The 15,361-nt window shown below is 48.4% G+C and overlaps 1 protein-coding gene across 2 annotated transcripts in view; it reads right to left on the reverse strand.

The window, feature by feature from the left end:
- The window catches only part of PLXNA2 (plexin A2), a 312,269-nt gene that overhangs the window by 96,952 nt on the left and 199,956 nt on the right, over nucleotides 1–15,361 (reverse strand). For both annotated transcript variants that reach the window (XM_045013587.1, XM_045013588.1), the window contains 5 exons: nucleotides 14,664–14,764; nucleotides 7,551–7,674; nucleotides 6,686–6,839; nucleotides 4,942–5,038; nucleotides 30–144 (listed from right to left, as the gene is read on the reverse strand). In XM_045013587.1, coding sequence (XP_044869522.1) covers nucleotides 30–144; nucleotides 4,942–5,038; nucleotides 6,686–6,839; nucleotides 7,551–7,674; nucleotides 14,664–14,764 — 591 coding nt within the window. The remainder of the gene's footprint in view (nucleotides 1–29; nucleotides 145–4,941; nucleotides 5,039–6,685; nucleotides 6,840–7,550; nucleotides 7,675–14,663; nucleotides 14,765–15,361) is intronic.

The raw sequence follows: 15,361 nt of genomic DNA on the forward strand, positions 1-15,361 counted from the left end.
GAAAACATTTCCTAACCCAGTCCCAGTACCTCAGAAACATTGATCCGTCCTTCCTGAAACGAGCAAGTTGTGGGATCATGAGTGCAAAGGTTCCGATATTTGCACCAGTGGCAGCGGAAAGCGCTGTTCACACAAGACAGGCACCTGTAGAGCCAGAGAAAGAAATAAGGTCCGTGTTACAGAGATGATTATTGGGAAATGAACTTGACATTGGAACAGACAGGACTATCCATCGGAATGTACACAGGTTTATACATATGAAGATATGTTCCTGGTAGAAATCTAAGACAAAATTGCTAAAAAAAGAATCAGGGACCCAATAACCTGCATGCCAAACACCGCCTCAATTATTTGCTCCTATTTCTGCATCCCGCAACAATTTCATCTATTTAGACTGGAAGTTCGTTGGGGCAGGGAACAGTCAGTGGCGTAGCCAGGTGGAGGGAACAGGAGGAGAATCAAAAAAAGACGTCACCCACTGCGGCGCTTTTACTGACGGGGCGGTGCTTTTATTCACCCAGAGGCGCTCTGGGTCTTCGGCAGCACCTCGGCGGCGGGAACTTCACTTGCGCCGCAGGTCTTCGGCGGTATTTCCTTCGGAGCCACCGAAGACACTTGGAGTGAGTGAGGGCCCGCCGTCGAAGACCCGGAGCGCCGCCGAGTGAGTAAAAATTAAAAAGGTGCTGAGATGCTCAGTGGGGGAGCGGCCGCTGCCCCCCACCAGCTACACTACTGGGAACAGTGGACGTACTTATCTGTGAGGTGCCTAGCACACTTTTGGCACTACAGAGGTAACAGATAATAACATAATGTTCAGTTTAAGAAATCAAGCACTCAAAAGGAGCCCAGGATTCTGCCCCTCATGCTCTAAAATATAGCCAATCTTTCCATGACTTATTAATACAGGCTGTCAAGTATCAGAGGGGTAGCCGTGTTAGTCTGGTTCTGTAGAAGCAGCAAAGAATCCTGTGGCACCTTATAGACTAACAGACGTTTTGCAGCATGAGCTTTCGTGGGTGAATAAAACAATACAGTGCAATCTTGACGGATTTTAAACCTCAATGGTATCTACAAACAAGCCAGGTTTGAAGAAAATTGGCTCAATTGTTTTCAAAAATTGGAAATATTTAAAGTCATCAACTGTAAACATTTCTATTGGGCCTTTTTCACTCCAATTCAAACCAGGAGCACATTAGATCGCTCGTGGGCACAGCAAACATCTGCGCTTGATGTCGGATGAGGCCAATGGTGCAGGACATGATTTTTGACATGGGCTGAGCCTGCCAGTCCAGGAACTGGCTGAGTATTTACTACCTCACACCTCCTAATCTGCTGACGAGGAGCTGGGTGGCTCATAACAATTGTTGATATTTGCAGTAAAGCTTCCTTTGGTCTCAGAAGCGGCTCTCCTATGTGACAGGCCATTTCTTAGAGCAGGTCTATACTAGGAAATTAGGTCGCGTTGCTCAGGGGTGTGAGAAATCCACCCCCCTGAATGACACAATCAAACCAACCTCCCCCACCCTGTAGACAGTGGCTAGGTTGACAGGAGGATTTTCCCCTTGCCCTAGCTACGCCTCTTGGGGAGGTGGAGTACCTACGCGACAGAACTCCTCCAGTCAGTGCGGGTATTATCTTCATCGACATGCTACAGCAGCGCCGCTACAGCATTTTATGTGTAGACAAGCCCTTGGTGACTGTCCATGGGCAGCATTTCATATGGTTTCCAGGGATGCTCAATTCACCCAAAGGCACGGACTGTGTGACTGAAGGGGGGATACGCACCCCTATTCGTGCACTGGACAGACCGCCAATGCTCTGTTATTTTCTTTCTAAAGTTACTGTCACTAAAATGCATATTTAATGGCTTCTCCTTTTTACACCTGAGTTGTATTTTCCTTTTTAAGCATCTGTAGTGACCTTAATAGCTAAGGAAGCTTATTCTAATCATGAAAATGCAAATCTGGGTAGCAATATCAAGCGCCGTGAGCTTATTTAATTATTCCTTTATTTGACCCATTTCTGTCTCCATTTCGGCTTGCTGCACTCCTGCCCTCCCACCTTGGACCTGACCTTTAGCTTTCTGATCTGGGGTAGAAGGGGCTCTCTGCTTGGCTTAGCACGGCTGAGATTACAGGAGGAAGGTCATTCTGATGATCAAGCCCAACAGTTTGCTTAGGCGCCTGTCACTGTAATGTGTGGTTTTCTTGCTTCTGCCTCTGCTCCATTCTGTCTCAGCTGGGAAGGGGCAAAGGTTGGACAGGGAGTCGCAGACAAGTGACTTCTTGAAAGCTCATCCACAGTGAGTGCCTTGGCTCTTTCATGAGGAGAGTTTCTCACACAGTCGCTCCCTCACCCCAGCAAAGTCCCCTCAGAAAGCAGTTTCCATTAAAAAAAAAGGGTCCCCTTTGCTTCTAAACCAGGAAGCATCCTCACCCTACGGCATCTGGGAACCTCTCACTCTGAGAAAGGGTTTAGTCCCTCCCTGCTAGAAATGAGCCCCAAACCAGAACCATGTATCAGATTCCCCAGCCCTCCCTTGAACTTTGTGAGGACTTGCATTGATGGAGCCCAGATCCAAACCATCCCAGCTTTTAGGCTTGCAAAACAAGAACCCAACTGATGAGGGTTAGCAAAATCACTCCACCCCTACAGACTGGCCCCTGTCCGACAATGTACTACACACGGCTGGACATGCCACCTGTGAGAAACAGCAGAGTTCAGCACGCTGCACCTTCCATAACCCAGAGAAGGAAAAGTCATTCCCCACGCTGCTGTGCAGCCAGAAAGGACAGAGTATCCTCCACTCCCGAAGTTTGGCAATGAGCACTAAGCCATTTCTAGGTCTGTCTCATCCAGGGGCTAATTGGTGAGCTTTCTTCCAGCATGCCTGACTCATGCCCCTGGTGCCCTCAGACAGCAGCGCAGGGCAGTGTAGATTTTATGGAAGACACACTTTTAGCACTTTGCCTTTAAGAATTAGTCACTTATGCCATGTCTGACCCCTGGTGTAATTTCCTGTTAGAAAGGGATGAGGGCAGAGTAGACCCATTGCCTCATCCGGTTCAAATCTCCACTCCCAGGTAAGGTTAGGAGCAGCAGGAGCTCCAGCCAGATCTCCTGAAGGGGCATCCTTGTTCCAGCCAAACTGGTGGGAATTCAGGGAAGAGCAACAAGACTGCATAAGAGACTTGAAGGACGGATTTACAAGGAGGGGAAGAGAAAGGTCTCTAAAATCCATTACGCTTGGCTAAGGGATGAGGAAGTGGGGACATTACTGTCTACAGGGATATGAAAGTACAGGGGAGAGCACGCAGTGTGGATTTGCTGATGGGATATAACTGGGAGTAATGAGACCCATCTGTCGAGGGACTCATATGGGCACTATCTCTGTAGTGCCTGAACTGAAGCTAAAGGCAAAATGTAGGCTGAATGCCAGGAAAACGACATGAAAGCCAAGCCTATTAGACTGTGGAAGAGTCTCCCAAAGGAGTGGGAGAAGCCCCATTACCTGGGACTTGAAAGCTAGGCTGGACAAAGCAATGCTGAATAGAAAAGGCGACAACCCTGCTTGGACACTCCCTGGCCCCTGGCAGCAGGATAGGGCTAACAGAGCATTTCCAGCTCTAACTTCTACCATTCTGGAGCCAGCTGTCCAATCCCTGGCAGTAGGAGCTGCTTCCCCAGCACAGCAGTTCAGGCCTGCCTTTCATTAGCTGGTCTTTGGCACGGTATTCACAGTCTCCCGTGTCCTGCACATGTTTCACTTTGGTTGTGCGAGGTTTCGGTTTGTTTGTTCCCACTGAGATATCTATAAACACTTCAGAAATTTTAACAAACCACAGCCAGCAGCGTTCTGCCTCAAGGGCTTCCGGGGAAAGGCTGCTGTGGGGAACACGCTCTGCACTGCTCGGCCATCTCAAGAACAGATTGAGAGCCAAGAGGCACCTGTGTCTACAGTCTGCCCTCCCTGAGGCAACTGACAGGGCCTGCACTCGCCTGCTAGGATCTTTTCCTGTGAAGTTGAAAGGAGCTCAGAGCTTTGTGGGGCTTCTCTGGCCTGATCTTAGGGGAAGGAGACACAGCAAAAGCACCATCTCTAGTAGAAACATTTTCTCCCCATGTGTCTGAAAAACAAGCTGAACAGCAAACCCCAGCCTAGTTCCCTTCACTCCACTCCTGTGCTCTCCTGGCACAACCACCCTGTCCCTTTCCCCACACCTCTTGCTTCCCCATCCCCCTTTGTCTTCCTTTTGAGAGTCTACAACAGAACACATCCTTGTGCTGTCTTAGCAGTTTATGGAGGGAAAGGCCTCTGAGTCTCCTATAGATATTTGCTTTATAGGGAACTCCCAGGCACTTTCTTCTCTCCCTTCCCCTCAGCTGCCTGTGAGTAAGGATGGAGTTGAGCTCACAGTTGCAGGATCATGCAGCTTGGGGGCACCAGCAGGTCAAGCTTCTTTCAGACACACTCATTCTCTGCTAAGGCAGATAAATCTCGGTGCTCTTGGAAAAGTTTCCACATGATGGGGATCTCTCGGTTTCTCTCTGTTGCTGACGACCCTGAAAGGTCAGACTGCCAGCATCAAGCCAGAACCTCCCCCAGTACATGACTGAAAATCTTATTCCTCTTCTGTTTTAATCCTCTGTGCTGCCTCACACGCATTCGGCCGATGTCCATCTTGGTGGCGCAAGAAGGGCTCTTGGTGGCACAATAAACCTCAGAGCAGTTCTGTAGTCTGGCATGGCACACTGGGTGTCCTGGGAGGAATCCTGTCTTCCTGGGGTGTGCATCAGCTGTGGCACTCGAGAGGTTAATAAAGAAACCCATTCCACTATGTACTTAGACAGCAGGCTCCATTCGGGGGGGAAGAACCAGGGGCCTGGATCTGGGATGCTGGTGGGGAGGGAAAGTGGGAAAGGAGGAAGAGGGTGTCTTACAATTGGTGAGCACTGCAGTTGTAGAATTTGAACTCGGTGCTGACAAACATCTTGCCTGTCTCCTTGGATTTCAGCTGGAGCTCCAACCCGAACCAGTCTGGAAAGAGAGGAGGGGAGGGTGATTACACCAGAAATAACGGCGATTGCAATGGACGAGGTACTGGTTTTCTCTCAAGGCAGGCTCGACGATTCGCTGAGCCCCCCCCACCCCACTTCTGGTGTGGTGTGGAGAAAATCAAGCACCTCTGGTCCCACTGGTGCACGAGGACACCACGCTGCACCGGGTCTCTGAAAGCTAAGGGTCTCTGAACAGCCAATAATCCACACACTGTGTATCCTCTGGGGACTTCAACGGAACATGCCGTGCTGGTCCATGGCTGGCCAGTGGAAGCTGCTACAAGAGCAAGAGCCCCTGGGAAGCTGTGCCAACTGGCGCCATGAACCACCCCCCACAGTCAAATCACACCTAATGAGGTGGGAAAACATACTAGAGACGTAGGGTTTGCACTCCACCTTAGGTCACAAGTGAAATGAGTGTGGCGGTCTCATCACATTCCCTAGAGAAGGTTTCCCTTCAGCATAAACTAACAACAGGACTGGGGATAGTTCACAGTCTATCCTGAAATGCAGCCCAGGATGGGGTGTTGCAGGCAGGACTGGAGGGCATTAACAGAGCTAAGTAAGAGGATATACTGGAATATCACTGGAATAATACCACTGGAATAATCAAGAATAAACTGCACTAGCTGAGCTGTGCGAGGGAGGTTTGCTCTTCACTTTCCTAGCTCTCTCTCCAAGCCCCTAACTTTCATGAGCACTCAAATTCAACATAACATTGTACATATAGGAAAATATCAGCAGGAAAGCACAGATGACACCTGGGTGCACGCCAAGGAGAAAATGAGTTTAAAACAAGTAGCATTCTGGTCCTGGGGACAGAGAGAGGCGGGGGGAATAGGACAGCAGTGACATTAACGAAGAAACAACCCAAAGATCAAAACCAAAAAATAGAAACCTCATCCACCTACTCACAGCAAGTGAGTCAGGCCTGAGTGCAGCAACCCCCACACTTTCACCTCCCACATCTGCCTAGCATGAAGGGTGAGTTCCCTGGTGGGATGAGACAAGAAGGTAGCTGGCTTGAAGATTCACCAGTTATTGGGGTTTCTTGGGCACAGCCTATATCCTGAGGATCTGGGTTGTTACCGGACAGCCACCTCCAGCCCCATTCCTGGATGGTTTGTCATCCCGCACAGCATCAACGGGGTTCAGGCAGGATTGACATACAGCCCAGCTGTGGTCTGCTCTGCTCTGCTCTGCCTGGCAGCTAGATCTAGCCCTGCTCAGCACTCGCTGGCTCCTCTCCCCCATAAGGTGAATACACAGGCAAAACACCAGGCCACCAGGCAGCGGCAGCTCCAGGCACCAGCGCTCCAAGCACGTGCCTGGGGCAGCAAGTCGTGGGGGACGCCCAGCCGGTCCCTGCAAGGCCGGCAGTCAGGCTGCTTTTGGCACTTGCCTGAGGGAGGTTCGCCGGTCCCGCGGTTTCGGTGGCAATTCGGCGGCGGGTACGCCGAAGCCGTGCGACTGGCAGACCTCCCACAGGCGTACCGCCGAATCCACGGGACCGGGGACCTCCCGTAGGCAAGCTGCTGTAGGCAGCCTCACTGCCGAGCTTGGGGTGGCAAAAAAGCTAGAGCCGCCCCTGCCACCAGGCAATACTCCAATCATGAAATCAGCTCACCTTGGTCCACAGGAATGGTGGGGACATCTTTAGGGGCCGGTGAAACGCAGACAACCTGGCTGCCGGAAACTTGGCCTTCCACCTCAGTAAGGTTTCCAAACAAACAGGTGATTCCAGCTGACAAGTCTGGAGCATCACTCACCAGCAGGCTGAGCTGGAACAAGGGAAAGGAAAGAGAAAAAAAATACAATCAAGATCCCATTAGCTGTCAGAACTACCCAGAGTTCCCTTTAGATTTTCAGCACCTGCTGCTTCTCTGTGGAGCATCAACCCTACGCAGAGAAAAAAGACCAGACATGTAGCACGCAGCCGCTCCTTTTGCTGTAACCAGAGGAGGAAAGGTGGACAGTGTTGCAATTTTTTTCTCCACTGATATGTGATGGTCATACAGTCCCCTCTTTAGCCAGTCCCTGGGAAAAGGGTGGGAGGTATTCTGGGACCTGCCTGTCCCAGTGCAGCACCTGGAACAGAGCAGGTGGGGACGGTGTGCAGCCGCTTAGAAAGGAGCAGCTGGGAGCCTATGGGCAGCTACATCCTTCCAGAGGGACAAGTAATGGCAGGGAAAAGAGAAACTTTTCCTTCAATGTTTAATGGAAGCTGGCAGTTGCTCAGTGAAAATGTGGGCACTGGGGCCGGATTTGGGAATGTGGGTGTCTGTGTGACCTCTGACTCCTAAGGGATTGGAATATCCCTTCTCTTACCAACCCCTTCATGAACCTGAACTCCATGTTCACGGGAAAGTATCTGTAGAGAAAAAAAGTGGCTCTGTCATTATGATTCTGAGCCTGTGTGTGTCTGGAGCACTGTCTGTCACAACTGAGCTACCCTTGCCCTGCGCACAGAACCGCCTGCCACCTGTACCTACCGGAAGGCTGTGCTCAGACACAGAGATGCTGCTGGGCTGTACGGTGACACTCATACACTGGTTGATGCTGGCTGCAAATCGGTACGGCTCATCTGCTCGCTCGCACTTGTCCTTCCGGGAGCACCTGATATACACAGAAGCGTCAGTGCAAAGGGACACCTGATGAACTTATCTGTCTGTCTGTCAAACAGCAGAGGGTGCCACTGCTGGTCAGGACTGTGGTGCATCAGCAGAGCTGTCGAAGCAGAGCCCAGCAGTGGCTGGATAAGTGCAGCAACAGGGGATAATAATGACGAGGACTGAGGTGCATCGACAGAGCTCTGTGCACAGATTCCAGGGCCAGTATAGCAGGTGCAGAGGCTGCAGATCAGAAAAGAAATGCACTAGCAGACACATGTGGGGTAGAGAAGAGCACTGAGCCCTGGGATGAAAAGACCATTGGGTGCTGCTAGGAGACGTGCACTCTCCTACCCAACCTGGGCCTGATTTTAGCGGTGTTGAGCACCCACAGCTCCCGAGGACTTCAGGTAGATCTGTGGGAACTCAGCATTTCTGAAAACCAGACCCAGTATATCTGGCTCAGATCAGCACTCTGAGCTCCTCATTTCTGTCAACAACGAACTCACAATCCACGTGCTACCTTAAATAAAAAGCAATAAAAGGCATTCACAAGACAGCACCTGCACTTTAATTAAAAGAAAAACACGCGGCTAATAAATCTTCTCTTACAAAGCCATGGGTCTTGAAGTGCTGGAAGCTGTAATTTCTTATCCTGAGGCTGGAGACACTAGAGTTAAGTTCAGTTGTCATGCCCAAATCTCCCTGACTCTTCCACCCTCCTTCCGCCTTGCAAAGAAACCATTAAGTGTGCCAAGCTGAATGATGAGTGCTGCTCCTGGAGTGCCGGCCGTGCTGTGTGCTCATCACCGAAGCCATTGCACTGAGGAGAACCTCAGTGTGGACTGAAATTGATTCACAATCAGAGCTGCTCTCCGAATCAGAAGAGGTGAAGGAAAAAGGGCTAATCAGTTCCCACCTCACGACTCTGCCCCATAATTGGAAATTAAGGAGCCATTCAACAAAACAGAGGGCTGAAAATGCTAGGGTGCAGTATGTGGAGTCAAGCTGTGACCCTCCCTGCAGCTGTAAAGCACATGTATTATGGCCGTGCTTAGGGACCAATCCAGATCGGGGCCCCATTGTACTAGGCACTGTACAAACACAGAAGGGTAGCGAGTCAGAGGCTGCAGCTGGATTTTTAAAAGAGCTGGATAATTTTATGACCATCCGCATAACTGCAGTTACATAAGCTAATATAAAGGGGCCAACTACAGCCAATGGTGGTGATGTGGACACCTGTCCACTAGGAACCGGATAGAGACTCACCAACTTATTTTACACAGAACAAATTACCATTAAAATAAGCATTACCAGCTGTCACTGCATAGTGGTATCAGAGAAGTAGTACAGTGCTTTTCTATCCTATGGTATACGAGGAAAGCAGAGTCTTTCAGATCCCACTACACAGTAGTGGCTGACATATGTTGAATTTTATTGGTGTCAACGAACAGTCATCAAATTATATCAACTTTCACTTACTATTAACCTCTGAATGCCATTACCAGTCACCTGAGACCCCTGTTCAAGTGCTTTTCTAAGCACCCATTTGAATGTATTTGTTACTTTAAGCAGTAAAGTGCTCTTCTCCCACTTAGGACTGGAGTCAGTGGAACGAATACTCAACGCAAAAGCAGGTTTTGCTGTTTTGTTTTCCTTGTGGCAGGGCTGGATGGAATCTTAGGTAAACATCTACATTAGCAGACATACTGACTGTTCCACAAAGAGTCTTAATCTCCCTGTACCAACCAGTTTCTCCTCCCTTGGTTTTCACACCTCAACTGCTAGAACAGGGCCTCATCCACCCTGATTGATCTAACCTCGTTATCTCTAGCTTGCTTCTTGCTTGCTTATATATACCTGCCCCAGGAAATTTCCACCACTTGCATCCGAAGAAGTGGGTATTCACCCACGAAAGCTCATGCTGCAAAACGTCTGTTAGTCTATAAGGTGCCACAGGATTCTTTGCTGCTTCTCCTAAATGAGGTGACAAGAGCCTTGCAAAACTGGGACTCAAACAAAAAAAAAAAGGGAGCTATATTCATTGCTGAAAGGCTGTTTGCTTCTGAATAAGAAAAGCACCGAGGTTACCACTTTCTCTTTCCATACCTGACAATTGATGTAGCTGTTCCCCTCCCCCACTTTCTCTTTTTTGGAATATAATATTGGATCTAAATATGAATGCTGCTAAAGAAAAGAATTATTGGGGTTTAAGTGAATCTGTAAGATAGCTTGAAAGTGAGCTCTTGACTGGAGCCTTTATCTCATTGACTCACTGGAATGGCTCTTTTTTATCATACTATTTATGGCAACAGCCCTAACAGAGATAAATAGGTCTGTAGACAATAACATACTTGCAGAGAGCAGCATATAGAGCGCGCCTTGGAGGCTGCAAATTCCACTGGACCAAGGATACTCAATCTCCCAAAGAGCAGAATTGCTGGAGGAGTACTAGTAAAATTAACCTCTCTGTCTTGATTATAAAGTAAAAGCGAATGATTGGAGATCACACCCCAAGCTGGATCTTTTCCCTTGTAGGGATTTTTGGAATCTCATGTTATGTCCCAGACTCCTGGAAGGCTTCTTAAATCAAGGTGCAACACAGTGTGTTCTGTGTCCTTCTCCAGTGGGAAGTCCCCTACCCTGCTACTTCTACCAGCTAATGGATTTATACCCTTAGATCAAATGTTAGTGGCCTGTGCCATGGTGCTGAAAATCGGTCCATAGAAAAATTAACACCACAATTAATTGGCAGCCTAAAAGGTCTTCGGGCCAGAGGTTGTCTTCCTATTCAGCCCTGCAGTATAAGTGGCAGTCTGCAGTAGCAAGTCTTAGAGCCCCAGTCTACACACTCGGGCTCATGCTATGGCACTCCTCATAGCTGCGTAGACATTCGGGCTTGGGCTGCAGCTCAGACTCTGAAGCCTAAGAGATGGGGATGGGCTTCACAGCCACAATACCTACCCAGCTGTTTTTGGCACTGCAGCATGAGTCCTGTGAGCCTGAGTCTGACAACCTGGGCTGTGAGACCTGTTGCCGTGGGCTGCACAGATGTACCCTGACACGTTTTGGGTGCTACTGTAATGTAACGAACAATCGGTAAAGGCGAAAACCTGCATTGAAATGCTTACTTATGAACCACAATGTGAAATCAGACTCAGCTAATCCCCAGTACGCCTCCACTGTATGTTTGCCCAGAGCACAATCTCTTCTATTCCAATATTAAATTCCAGGTCTTCCCCTTGCTTCTTTCATCCCTACCTCAACCTGCCTTCCAAAACCTCTGCGGGGGATTAAGTGGATGCAGAAGCTGTTAGTTCAGCTCATTTCACCCTTTTGGCTTTGATTTTAGTTCCTCGGTCTCATGGGCTTGTGCAGGTGAATGTATGTAAAGGCACCTCCCCTAACACAATGTAGCTCTTTGTCGTCCTCTAGATGGAATATAGAGAATTGTGGCTCTGCTGCTGTGTGTGACCTAACAGATCTGACCCTTTAGCTCAAACACAAGCAGCTCCTGCTTTTAGATCCAGAGATCATGGGTTTAATCCCCACAGACAATTTAACCAGGGGCATCATTACACTTAGATTATACATTTACAAGTGCCCAGTGCCAAGAACAAAGGGGCACCAATCCCTGACTGGGACCTCTAGGCACAACTGCAATAGTAATATTAAATAATAAACAACACTAATAATAATATGCTGTAGTCACTCAGAAATCGGTGACAGCAGTAGGGATAGAACTCAGATCCTCCTGGTCACTTAGGAGTTTTATGGCAACAGTGGATACAACTGAGATCCTCCTGCACTAAAAAGGGGCAGTACAGAGCCTATGACACACACTCCTGATTCCATCCAGCAGAGGTCAGTGGTGTCTGCGTCTGTCTTTCACTCGCACACCAGTTCGTGACATTGTTATGATTTCAAGATCCAAAAGCTTTAGTTGCCTTGGTAACCACTCAAAGTTCTGGCTAAGCACCCACAAGTTCGGATTCTGATCTGAGCATTCCGAGTCTGCAAAACTGTCCATAAATCCCACATGGATAAACTGTTTCATAGGATCCCCAGCTCATCTTCCCTGCTTCTGGCTGGGCCAGGAATACAGCATTATGACAAAGAACTTCTGCAGCTGTTTTGGTATTTCTCTCACCATCCAGGACCCAGAAGTGCAGAAGCAGGCTCAAAACAGAAAAAAGGTGGGAAAAGCGGTTTGGTTGGTTGGAATCCTGGACCAAGGCTCTCAGTGGTTCTTACTGTATCTGAACTGGCCACTTTACTGTCACAAGGGCTTTATTTTCTCTCTCCCTCGGCACTCTGCCTCTATCTCAGTTTCAATTTCCCCAGCCCCCTAAACTCCCTCTTTTGTGTCTCTTTTTGTCAGCCCTCTGTGAATGCAGCGTGAGCAGCACATCCTGACCTGCGACCTCCCCACGAAACACAGAAGCAGCTGGCCCATCTGGCAGGGGTGAAATGTAAAAATTAGAGGCAAGAGATGACAAATGAAATACAAACACGCCAGCGTTGGGGGCTTCCAAACAAATATGACAGCGGCTTCAGTAACAGCAAGATAAACTAAATTATTTACAGCTTCAGACAGGGGCTAAAAAATGATCATTGCTCTGCGCAGGCAGTGGGAAGGCAGAAAAACTCCAAGGAAGGGTCGGAAAATACCAGCAGGGAAGACGAGGTTGTAGTGGCCTGTGTACTGCAGGCTGTTGGCCAGATTTAGCCCTCTACCTCAATTCAAAGTCTAGTTCCCCCAACCTTCCTGCTCTGCTCCCCTTTTATCTTACCTCTGTATGTGCAACGCTCCACGCCCCTGGCCTGAGTTCTCTTCTTACAAGCTACCAGTCCCTATGTTGGGCAAGGGAAAATCATGTAATGGTTCAGGAAGGGGGACTGGGAGCATGAACTCCTGGGTTTTGCCTGTCCTGCCACTGATGTTGTGTGTGACCTTGAGCAAGTCATCATCATCGTTTGTATTCAGTAGCACCTGGAGGCTCAAACTGAGATCAAGGTCCCATTGTGCGAGGTGCTGTACATGCAGTGAGAGACAGCCCCAAAATGCTTACAATCGACATAGTCATGACAGCCACAGTGCGGCAGAAACGAAGTCTCTTCATGCCCTAGTTTTCTTCTCTGCAAAATGAGGATAACAATCCTTACCTTCCCCTCCCTGGTGGGTTGTGAGACTTAATTAGTATCAGAGGGGTAGCCGTGTTAGTCTGGATCTGTAAAAGCAGCAAAGAGTCTTGTGGCACCTTACGTCCGTTAGTCTATAAAGTGCCACAGGACTCTTTGCTGCTTTTAATTAATTAGTATAGCAAAGGGCATAGTGATCCTTTCACCTTCCATCACCAGACAAAGTGAGACTTGTAGTGGGAGGGTATAAACAAAAAGAGCCATAGCTCAAGCAGCAACTAGACAGAGAACAACCTGACTGGGAAGCGCCCCCTGTTTATTAAGGTCCCCCACAACACATCCTGGTCCTGTCTGGTAACTGTGGAGCACCCAGAACGCTATAACCACTCCATAGGATTGATTTAAAAGATTTGTAGGTCCTGTGATATCGCCAACAATGGACAGAGTCAGTGAGGGGTTGGGCAGTCTGGTCTTAAAGGGGGAAGCAATGAAGAAGGAGGAAATAGACAAGCTAAGGCCGTTTCAGGAATTTGACCCAAGAGCGCTAAATTCTTCACTGCTGTTGGCCAGATTTAGCCCTCTACCTCAATGCATAGTCTAGTTCCCCCAACCTTCCTGCTCTGCTCCCCTTTTATCTTACCTCTGTATGTACAACACATTTACACCCAGGCACAGGGAGTGCTGAGTGCTACCAAACCAGAGTGATAGTGTCTCACACTTGTTCTACACAGGTCTAAGTAGCAGCAAGGTAGCAGAGCATCAGGCCCTGTGACTACTGGTTATTCTCTTAAAGTTTCCCTGAATGCGGCAACTGAAAATAAACACACGGTTCCCCAGGTTGTGGGAGTGCAGATACCTCTGTGCATACAGGTCTCTAATCCAGTCCAGATTTTGTATATAAGCCTTTACTGCTCTCCTTCTCGTGCCCTCCGAACACCTGCTGCTTCGGCGTGTGGCCAAGTGCTATTGTGCGGGTCCCTGAACTCTGTCCCTCTGCCTCCGCCCCGATTTCCACCCATTTAATGGGAGCGTTTTGCTGGCTGGCACGGAGCCAAAGGGCTTTTGATTCCTTTCTACCAGTGTGCTCCAGGTTTCTCCCCTCAAGTGCGCACGCTGGGTCCCCCTTCCGCTTTAGCAAGTGAACACTATTGTCGCAGAGAGAGTGCACAAACACCGCCCGAATTCAGAGACCCAGTTTTCTGAAGCACCCGGAAAAATCTTTATTTCTTTTGTCTCCACTGACATGATTTAGAGTTGCTGGTCTCAAACCTAGCACAGAGCCCCAGCCTAACCCACAGTTTCACTGCTTTGCTGGGTCTGACCCACTGCCTGAAGCATTCCGTTTTCTGACATTCCAAAGTAGTAGTTAAATAGTCTCCCCTTGCCACCTGTAAAGAGCCAAATCGTCTGCTCAGATGCACAGGTGAAACCTTCCTGATGTCAATAAGGTCATATAAGCCACCCCACTATTAAAAACTCCCTCCAGTTTGGAACAATTAAGGATTTGGGTAAATAACAAGGCTGTGTGAAACTAGGGGGCTTCCATTCCCATGAGTTTCAGTTCATGCGGTTTCATGCTCTTTGACATTCACTTCACATGCTGGATTTATTCCCCATCTCCTAAATCTAGGAAGTACATTTTCATTTTTAACAGGACTTCAGTGATATTCAGTAGCATTCACCCTGCAGTGCAAGGAATTCCCCTGTAGGAAAAGAGCGATTGTAAAAGGCTGGTACTGTATTTGTTTTTTTGTTTATTTTTTAATATCCACATACAAGAAGAGTTCAGGTTTTTAAGGCTTCTCTTGCAATAATACCCATTAGTTCAAATCAAATGGCCGACGATGGACTTACATGTGGTGAAGAGTGCACCAGCCACAGTGAGGGTCCCCTGAGCTCAGACATTCCCCACAGGTTGTGTATTGCTCACAGGATTCAACAGGAACCCTGGACACCTGGAAAGGAAGTAAATAAACATGTTCATTGCATTTTCACTCCCTTTGTCTTCACAACAAACAAACAAAACAGCAGCAACTAGCCTTTTTATAGGGACTTTTCTCTGAAAACTGCAAAGCGATTCACAAACTTTACTTAAAGACTAACAAAATCCTTGTGGGGTAAATCAATATTATGAAATATTATACCCGTTTTACAGACAAGGAAACCAAAGCACAGAGGTGCTGAGTAGATTGCCCAAGGTTGCGCAGCAAGTCAGTGGCAGAGCTGAGAACAGAACCCAGTACCCTGTTCTAACACGTTAGAGAAAGTGATGCTCAGTTTTTCTTCCCACAGAAACGTACGGGTACGTACTCGACAGCTAGCCCAAGGTGCAGCACCTGCTGCAGAGGCTATACTGCTATTTTTAGCATGCTAGCTTAAGCAGACCTAGCATGTGTCTGTTCACTTGCAGTTGGAAGCATGCTCTCAGGTGCAGTGTAGATGTACCCTGTGTTTCACACAGGTTGCGGAAAAAGTTCTTTGCAGGAAGGTTAGGAGGAAATAAAATTCCCCAAGAGGACAGGGAACGGCAGCGCACGTTTGAAGAGCAAATA

The sequence above is a fragment of the Mauremys mutica genome, chromosome 4, assembly GCF_020497125.1.
Source record: "Mauremys mutica isolate MM-2020 ecotype Southern chromosome 4, ASM2049712v1, whole genome shotgun sequence".
Taxonomy (NCBI): Eukaryota; Metazoa; Chordata; order Testudines; family Geoemydidae; genus Mauremys; species Mauremys mutica.